We start from the raw sequence: 9,933 nt of genomic DNA on the forward strand, positions 1-9,933 counted from the left end.
CGCGGAAGATTATTCCAACATTCAAGATGAGAAGTATTTAAAAAAAAATTATCTATTCCCAGATTCTTAAAGCTCTGAATACCAGCTGATGTAGATTGTTGCGGAAGCGTAAAAGTAATGGAATCCACCATTGTTATTAAACTAAACTAACGAAATAAAACTGATGAAATAACGATAAAAGCAATAAAATGATAAACTTGATTAATAATAAACGATAAACTTGATTAACAATAAACTTGATTCATAATATTCTCTGATCTGAATAACAAGGGCGGACCTGACTTCCTTTTATAGGAACTTAGAAACTTCTAGATAGACTCAAATTAGGATTCCTAAATATCAAAGATACTCAAACATAGAAACTTCTAAACCTAGACTTAGTAGGAAATACTAAAACATGGAAACTCCTAAACTCTAACCCTAATGGGCTCGGCCATGAGGCCCTCTAACTAGTTCGGCCGTGAGGCCCATCTTGATGGTCTCCATCACACAATAAATAAGCATTAAACAAACATCTGGCTATGCCTTTCTTTATTCTTACTCTTTATGTCATGAAAATATAAGAATCTATCATTTCTTCTTAGGTTGTGTTTGATAGGGATTTTTCCAGGGAAAAAGGAAATAATTTCTTTAAAAAATGTTATTTCCAACTGTTTGGTGCACATATTAGGGAAAGTTTGAGTTTCCCTCACGTGATCGATTTTTCCAAAATTTCCTCAAAATTAGGGGAATTCTTGACCCACCTCCCACCAGAGAATGTCTCTCTCACAAGAGCACGGTACTGTCTGTGGATTGTGGGAGACGGGAGAACTTTAATCAAAAGTGATTCGGTTTGGAGGAAATTAGTACTTGATGCGAAGGACCGTGAATGTTATTTTTATGCCGAAGATGACAAGAGATTATCCAGAGCAATACTATACGACCTTGTCCAGCGTGACCCATTTCTTAATTTAAACACTATGTATTGGCCACTTTTTAGAGAAGCAAGATGGACGGTAATAAGAAGCTTCCTTTTCGTTATCTTTCTGAAGTTTAACTAATAAAACATTAATGGACTCATTCGTCTCCATTTTGTAGGTTATCTTTGGAGATGGATTTTTGAATGCTTTTTGTAAGATATAGCATGTCAAGACTCGGATTGAAGTAGTTGATCTCTTAATAAAGCTAGCAAGTGGATGGCGTGATCGTTCCTCAAAGCAGAAGAACCTAAAAAACATCGATAGGACTGTATCTGAGCTATTGAAACAGAACAAGATTAATGAACATCTAAGCTTTGTTTGGACTGTAGATATTCAAAATGTAAATACAATGTACATCCAAGTAATGAAAGTTTTGGATATTCGATCGCAAAAGGAGATACCGAGCTGGCGAAAAAACTCAAGAAAAGAAACTACTGCAAATTCAAGTGTCTCGAAGGGTATGTCATAATCTATCTTCTTATTCTTTCATATGCATCAATCGTTAAGCTTAACATTGTGAATTGTTGTTTTGACGTATAACTAGCAAGCATTATGTTGGTTCTGTGGTTTCTTCTTAGGGATATGGAAGTTCCGATGAGTTGGGAAGAAGATGTTTTAGTGCGAAAGAGTATCCAAGATAACAAGTATTCAGAATTGTTATCTGAGTTTGATTCACTTAGTCTTGGGAGGGAACTAAACGTCTCAGTGGCTGAGTAAGATTACCTCTTTACTAGCATTTCTTTTATTCAACCGAGTGTTTATGAATGAATTAAGACCCCCTATCCAAGATCTAAAGATGATTGTTTTGGTGAAACACAGGGGTCAGAGTTTGAGGACGACAAAAACGCAATGGCGGGAAAAATAAAAACTCGATACAGAGAGAAGGGGAAGACAAACGTGCAATAGATAGACATGTTAATAGATAGCCCAGACTCCAGCTTTCTGTCGTAGTGTTCATCCTCATCCATCTGTATATTGCTATATTACCAATACAAACAATACCCACAGTTAAGAGTTATGTGGCTCAAAACTTGAAAGTGAATAATGTAATAACCACAACTTTCATGAAAAACAAGAGCAGGTAACCTCTAAATCATCAAGTTCGAGCTGGTCCATTCGTTCTGGCTCGAAAAAGCTGATATCGTAGTGATCCAGGATGATTTCATAAGTTTTAATTTAGTTAGATTTGTATCGGGTCTCCTGAGAAACTTTTGACCTTTTGATTCTAAGCCTTCCTACCATAGCTTGAGTTTGCAAATACCTTCTTCATTTTGGAATACATCTACTCTAGTTTCATCCAAAAAAAGGTAAGGCCGAGTAGGGGAACTACATAGCCTGTGTCGGCCCAAATGGCCGAGAATCTCGTATCTCGACTCAGTCTCGGATCTCTCTAATACGAGACTCGACCGAAACACTGAGTTAGGGTTCGAGTTTCTCGTCTATCTCGGCCGATCTAGACCGAGACCGAGATGCACTTACTTGACTCCGCCGAACAACCGTTTCAAATATTTTGGACTTTTTTCTTTTTTTAAATTTTATATCCTAATTGTGTACCAACTATTTATTATCTTCTTTACTTATTATATTCTCAATCAATCTATGATAATTAGCAATAATATAATATAGATATTTTAGGTCTTTTATCTTATATAAACTTTGAAAGTTCTAGTAGATTAGGAATACAAATTATAAAGAAGACAACCCAAAATTAAGAACTAAGAAGAAGTAAAGAAAAGAACACAAGAAGACATTTTAGGTCTTTTGCCTTGTAATGTAACATTAGTAACAGGATTACAAGAGATTGGCCAGATCGAAACAGAGACCGATATAAACTACATGGTATGGGAACATATGCTCTTTAAGTTGGCTAAATCAATCAACCATATAAGTTGCAGAGGTAGAAACGTCTTTACCTTTGTGAGATCATCCATTGAAAACCCATACAATCTCTAACTTTGGTAAGCTAACCAGAATTAGACACTCCAAGGTTTGCATACCCCAAGGACTGATTCTCAACTCTTGTAACTTTTCACAACATTCAATTTTAAGTGTTCTTAAATTCTTGAAGTTAGAAAGACTTAAAGAATGTGAAGATTTTGACAGTGAGACAGAGGTCATACCTTCACAGTCTGCGATACATAGCGTTCTGGTGATGAGTTGAAATTTGGAGGTGCTTACCAACTTTTGAAGAGCTACAAGATTGCCTATTGTGATATGAAGTTCATTCAAATGTTTCAAGCTCTCCAATTCCGTTAAACTTGCACAACCCTCCATTTCCCAGTCCTTGAAGTCAGAATTATACATGTCTAACACTCGCAATTGTGCAAGACAAGGTATCACCCCACTAGGCAATTTATCTCTAATATAACCCATACATCTAAAGACTTTAACTCGTAAGAACATCAACTTCGCCAAAGACTTTAACTCGTTTGGAAATAACTTCAACCTTGTACACGATAGATAGAGGTATCGTAATTCAGAAAGTTGACCAAAATTTGCTGGAGACATAAAAGCTATTTCTATGCTTAGAACTCTAAGTTTAGGCATATTCTCACAAATCAGACTAAATTCTGCTAATCCCCCATTTAAAACTATCAAAGTTGACAGATTAGAGCAATTTGTTGAAGGATTAATATTATGACGTTTAAAATTCATCACTAATATCTTTTCAGCCTTCTCCCATTCATCGATTCTAGGTTCTAAACCGACATCGGCCAAATATTTTCCCTTGTTTCTCCCATAGTCAGAGACTATCCAAATTGCCAAATCTCGAACTACATCATGCATTTTAACACCCTTGCGACCTAAGGGGTCGTAGCTCTCCTCCAACAAAGACACACTCCTGAGATTTCCAATGATGTCATGACCTTGGTCACGAGCTTCGTCTATGTTCTTAAAGACGTCTATATATCCTTCGGCTATCCAATAGTCGATAAGATCATCTGTACCAATATGATGATCTTCGGGGAACAATGAACAATATAAGAAGCAAGATTTGTATTGTTTGTTCCGTAAATTGTCATAGCTAAACTTTAGAATTGGTAAAACTTCCTCATCCATACCTTCAAACTCTGACGCTGAATTACGTAATACATTTATCGCGTGCTTCCATTCATTTACTGTATTCTTGCTAGCCATAGTTCGACCAATAACGATGAGTGCTAGAGGTAGGCCAAGACATTCTTTTGCAACGTCTTTTGCAAGCGCAGGTATTTGTGGGTGACCATTTATTACTTCTTTTCCTACTTTCTCTTGGAACAAACTCCAAGCTTCGCTCCATTTTAAGCAATCTACTTTCATCTTTCTATGGGCTTCCATTTGCCCGCAGACAACGTTAGATCTAGTTGTGAAAATGACCATAGACTTGTTGGTTTCATGAGTACTATTAGAGTCGAAAGAGGGAACTCCTATACTTTGTAAATCAATCCGTTGCCAAATATCATCCAAAAGCAACACAAATTTCTTGTTTGTCAACACCCTGAATATTTCTCTAGCTGTTGTGACTAAATCTGAGTCGTCTGACAGAGTCAAATTAAGTGATTTTGCGATTTGTTTCTGGACGTTTTGTAAGTTCATATCTTTAGAAACCACAACCCAAATTACAAAATATCCCCTTTTGGATAATTCATTGTGAAGTTTCTTCAAGAGTGTAGTCTTTCCAACTCCACCCATCCCATATATACCTAAAATCCTGACTTGATCATCTTCATTAACAAACTTCAACAACTCTTCAAGCTTTGGTTCCATACCGACAACCCCAGCTGCTGTCGGTATCTCTTGAATCTGTTCATGTGGACATATTACAGCAACAACACTAAATTCTCCTTCACTAATCAATTCCTTCACTGTTGATAGCTTTTCAATCACTAAGTTGCTAAGCTTGTAATGAGTCCAACAATTATTTGAACGACCAAGACGATAACAACAATAACAGCCACGTGAATCGAGGAGTATTTGAGTAGTTATTGTTTGTTGTAAAATTCCATCAACTTCTAGCTCTATAGATTCAACCCTTCTGAGCCAATTCTTAACTTCATCAGTGCATTCCTTTGGTTCTCCTAGGTCTGACTCTGCAAGACGGATTTTCTTCATGACATCGATTCGTTTACTCTTCAATTGATCAATCATAGATCTCAAAGAAATGAGATTTCTTTTGAGGCTACAGAGGTTGGTAACGTGAGGAGAACAACAACCCCATAGCCGAGAGATGAGGTCGATAATGGGAGTCACAATATCCATTGAAGATAGTTTATGTTTCTGAAGTTTTTTAGTATGATAAATTTTGTAATTTGAAAGATAAGAAGATGAAGAAGAGATGACACAACAAGTAAACGTTAAAAAAACAGCTGGCTACTACGCCTTTATTCTTACTCTTTATGTCATGAAAAGAAGAATCTAGCATAAATCATTTCTTCTTATAGACAAGTTGAAGCAAGCTTTGGGCCTACTCCTTTTCTCTTTTTCCAAATAATGCTTGACACCAAGCTAGTATAAAGTGGTCTTCTAAATCTTGTTCATTATAATCAGATTTGTATATTAGATGTCCATTTCTTTCAATTAGTAAGTGTTTTAAATTAAGATGTGTTGTATCATGGGTGATGTAACAGAGTCAGACAATTATGTTCAACTCAGCTGCTAGTAGGACGCGTATAAAGCAAGAGCCAAGATGCTCAGTCCAGAGGAATGCCAGTGGCTCAAGAGATGGTTTATCGTTTGGTATGTGCAAGTACATGAATTTTATTCTGTAAATAAAGCTTGACACTAAGCTACTGTAAAGTGGTATTCGAATATTTCTTTATTCTATAAATGCGTAAAGCGATAGGAGCTATCGACCCTTCTTTCTTTTGGTTGCTTGCTGCTTGTTTTTCTCTCGTCTGAAATTGTTCTTTCATTATATTGTTCACTATCTCAATCAGGGCATTGCGTTTGCTTGAAGTCTATGTTTCAACTTAACATTAGACCTAAACCACATGAACTAAACCCTTGATTTTCAACTTAAAATGCTCGATAATGAGCTTGTAAACTTTAACAGAGATATAGAAGAGAATATAGTATTCGTAGATATGAAACAAAACTATGGTGGCCTCTGATTCTACATCAATTTGTGCTCTATTGAAGAATCAGGAAGCTCCTCCTTGGAAACTATGGTGGCATCTGGTTTAAAAATGGCTGCTTTAACTGTTGCTTTACCTATCTAGTCTGCCCTGGCACCATGTAAAACTGTTTACACAAACAAATTTAAGAGAGGATTAGAATTCAAAGGTGGTTTTATTGATTCATTTACATAAGTATTTAGAGATTTTACATGAGAATTATTCACATAGGTAGATATATAAACAAATGAACAATACAACTTATTTAGGAATCTGTACTATGGTGGAAAGATCGATGGTGGTTGGATCGAGACTTGTACGTTGTTGGATTGCCTTCATATACATCCCCAATTTCTCTTTGATCTAGAATAAATTCTAATAATATTATTCCAATATGAGTTGATTGGGCATAATATTATGATCAATATATTTGACTTGTATATCATTCCAATGTTATTTCTAGTGCTCCAAAAGATTCATGAAGTTTACAATGAGGAAGGAAAGTAGTTTTGAAGGTGTCATCATCCCATTCTAAGCTATCCCACCATTCCTTGTCCCCAATAATAACATCTAAAGTATTGTTTTTGTTACTTATTTTGCCAAATGGTAGCTTTTTCAATTTTGGGCAGTTATATACTTCCATACGTTCCAAAACGGGAAAAGTCATACTATTCGAACATATGCTCCTTAAGTTCCCTAGATCAGCCAAGTATAGTTCTGTCAGATTTGAAAACAAATTTAACTTTGTATGGTCCTCTTCCACTAGAAACCCATCAGAAATTATTTCTTCTATTCCATCCATCTGGATCAAAGTAAGCCTTCTAAGCATAAGAAAGCCATGTAAGGTTCTTTATTGATTCACACCCATTAATGTACACATGCTGAAGGTTTGAAAGACACAACAACTGCTCTTCTTTAAGTTGATCAGCTGCTGGCAAAACCATCTGCTTATTGTCCCACACAATCTCTAACTTTGGCAACCTAATCAAAATTAGACACTCCAAGGCTTGCATCCCCCAAGGGTTGATTTTCAACTCTTTCAACTCAGAACACAATTCTATCTTAATTTTCCTTAAATTCTTCAAGTTAGCAAGACATAAAGAGGATGAAGAAGAAGATTGTGATGATAGTGTGAGGGAGGTGATATCTTTACCTCGGTAAATTAATAGACGTCTGGTGCATATCCGAACTTTGTCGTAGGTTACCAATTTTTGAAGAGCTTCAAGATTGTTTATCGTGATTCCGAGATCATTTAAGTGTTTCAAACTCTCCAATTCCATTAAAACAAACATCTACATTCCATTCAATTTCGTAACATTCAAATATGTCCAATACTTGGAACTGTGTAAGACACTGTATGAACCCATTAGGCATTGTAATCTTATAGCATCAAAAACGTAAGAAAATCAACTTCACCAAAAATTTCAGCGACTTAGGTAAAACCAAGTCCGAACGTTTACGAACTTTCTTTACCTCGAGATATCGTAATTCACATAACTGACCAATACTTGCTGGCAATTTAAAAGTTTTAATTACAATCATTCTTAGAAGTCTAAGGTTAGGCATATTGTGAAAAGCCTCACCAAGTCCAGTACTGTACTTTAGCGAGTGGAAGAATATCAGAGTTATGAGATTTGAGCAATTTGATGAAACATGTAGGCAATAATAGCCAGATTTATTCAGTACTAATATCCTTTCAGCCTTCTCCCACTGATCAAGTTTTGGTTCTGCACCATTGTCTATAAGATATCTTCCTTTCCATCTCCCATAGTCAGAGACTATCCATATTGCTAAATCACGAACTACATCGTGCATTTTAACAACTTCCATGTCGCTGTAGAAATTCACGAAAATGTGATGATTGGAGATAGATGAACATAAATAAAGGACACCATATTTAACGAGGTTAAGTCGGACATTCACGACCTACATCCTCGGAGAAAGCCAGAATGGCTACATACTTTATTAACCACAATTGTGGTGATTTGTTACAATGATTGATTAGTAATCGAATGATTTAATCCTCAGAACCCTTTCTTATTTATAGAGAAATTAGGATCAGGGTTCCTAGTTTATCCTAACTAAACTAAGAAACAATATAAAATATATCTAATAATAGTATTAGATATATTACAAGAAATATTCTAAATATATGAAACTGAATATTCTTGATCTTCAAATATCTTGGAATAGTCTGGATTGTCGGATCTTCTCATCTCGATTCGTCTCTTATATCACGTGTTTACATACGTATCTTTTTTTTTTTTTTTTTTTTTTTATATATTACAAGAAATATTCTAAATATATGAAACTGAATATTCTTGATCTTCACATATCTTCAAATATCTTGGAATAGTCTGGATTGTCGGATCTTCTCGATTCGTCTCTTATATCACGTATTTACATACGTATCTCAACAGTCGCTATCTCCCTCTAACAAACACGCACTCTTGAGATATTCGATGATGTAATGACCTTGGTCACGAGCTTTGTCTATATTCTCAAAATCGTCTATGAATCCTTCGGCTATCCAATAGTCGATAAGTTCTTCTGTTTTAATACAATGATCTTCAGGGAACAATGAACAATACAGGAAGCAAGCTTTGCTCCACTTTAAGCAGTCTACTTGTATCTTTCTATGGGCTTTCATCTCCCGGCAAACAGCCTCAGATCTAGTAGTGAAAACAACCACAAATCTAGTAGTAGAGTCATAAGGAGGAACTCCTATACTTTGTAAATCGATCTGTTGCCAAATATCGTCCAAAAGCAACACAAATTTCTTCTTTGTCAAAACCCTGAATATTTCTTTCGCGTCTCTGTTTAAATCTGGTTCTGCAGGTAGTGTCAACCGCAATGAATCCGCGATTTGTTTCTGAACGTTTTTTAAGTTCAGATCCTTAGAAACCACAACCCAGATCACAAAATCAAAGTTATGACTCCTTTTGGGGAACTCATTGTTGAGTTTCTTCAAGAGTGTAGTCTTTCCAACTCCACCCATCCCATATATACCCAATATTCTAATTTGATCATCTTCATTAACAAACTTCCACAACTCTTCAAGCTTTGGTTCCATACCAACAACAACAGCTGCCATTGGCATTTCCTGAATCTGTTCATGTGGGCATCTTTCAGCAACAACACTAAATTCTCCTTCACTAATCAATTCCTTCACTGTTGATAGCTTTTCAATCACTAACTTATTAAGCTTGTAATCAGTCCAACAATTATTTGAACGACTAGGACAATAACAACAACAACAACCACGTGAATCGCGTGTTTGAGTTTGTTGTAAAATTCCATCAACTTCTTTCTTTATAGCTTCAACCCTTCCGAGCCAATTCTTAACTTCATTAGTGCGTTCCTTTGGTTCTGCTAAGTCTGACTCGGCAAGAAGGATCTTGTTCATGACATCGGCTCTTTTACTCTCCAATTGACCAATTGTAGATCTCAAAGAATTGAGATTTGTTTTGAGGTTGCGGAGGTTGGTAATGTGAGGAGAACAACAACCCCATAGACGAGAGATGAGATCGATAATAAGGGTCACAATTTCCATTGAAGACAGTTTATGTTTCTAAAGTTTTTAAGTATGATAAATTTTGTAATTGAAAGATAAGAGAAAGAAGAAGAGATGACACAATAATTTCAATAAATAAGCATCAAACAAACAACTGGCTATGCCTTACTTTATTGAAATTTTTACTCAAAAGTCCAAAAAATGACCCTATAACTAGGATTTGGCCCACCATAGATTATTATAACTTGCAAAATCCATTTTTTCAAAAATAATCCTAATCCGACCCAATTTCGGATCCCTAGGTCACTTTTCCCATCTCTAGGAAGCCCATACTTTAAATAATCCCTATTATACCCTTTATATATAA

General features: G+C 35.7%; 3 protein-coding genes and 1 long non-coding RNA gene across 4 annotated transcripts in view; 1 reads left to right on the forward strand and 3 right to left on the reverse strand.

The window, feature by feature from the left end:
- The window catches only part of LOC147563999 (uncharacterized), a 35,720-nt gene extending 29,919 nt beyond the window's left edge, over positions 1-5,801 (forward strand). The window contains exon 3 of the long non-coding RNA XR_015225870.1: positions 5,567-5,801. This is a non-coding gene — a long non-coding RNA (uncharacterized LOC147563999). The remainder of the gene's footprint in view (positions 1-5,566) is intronic.
- On the reverse strand, positions 2,578-5,252 carry LOC147564003 (putative disease resistance protein At5g63020). Its single transcript, XM_086642744.1, has one exon. It carries the CDS (start codon positions 5,196-5,198, stop codon positions 2,883-2,885), a length of 2,316 nt encoding a protein of 771 aa, XP_086498870.1. The 5' UTR covers positions 5,199-5,252; the 3' UTR covers positions 2,578-2,882.
- Positions 5,802-6,494: 693 nt separating the features above from the next.
- On the reverse strand, positions 6,495-7,882 carry LOC147564004 (putative disease resistance protein At4g14610). The gene is made up of 3 exons (XM_086663255.1): positions 7,526-7,882; positions 7,258-7,344; positions 6,495-6,854 (listed from the first exon to the last, which is right to left on the reverse strand). The coding sequence occupies exons 1-3, from the start codon at positions 7,880-7,882 to the stop codon at positions 6,495-6,497; spliced, it is 804 nt and encodes a 267-aa protein (XP_086519381.1).
- A 323-nt stretch (positions 7,883-8,205) lies between these two features.
- On the reverse strand, positions 8,206-9,605 carry LOC147564005 (putative disease resistance protein At1g15890). Its single transcript, XM_086663355.1, has one exon. The coding sequence runs from the start codon at positions 9,603-9,605 to the stop codon at positions 8,466-8,468; it is 1,140 nt and encodes a 379-aa protein (XP_086519481.1). The 3' UTR covers positions 8,206-8,465.
- Between the last annotated feature and the right edge of the window lie 328 nt (positions 9,606-9,933).

This window comes from Eschscholzia californica, unplaced genomic scaffold (assembly GCF_041429995.1).
Source record: "Eschscholzia californica isolate CP2 unplaced genomic scaffold, dmEscCali1.0.p SCAF_1, whole genome shotgun sequence".
NCBI lineage: Eukaryota > Viridiplantae > Streptophyta > Magnoliopsida > Ranunculales > Papaveraceae > Eschscholzia > Eschscholzia californica.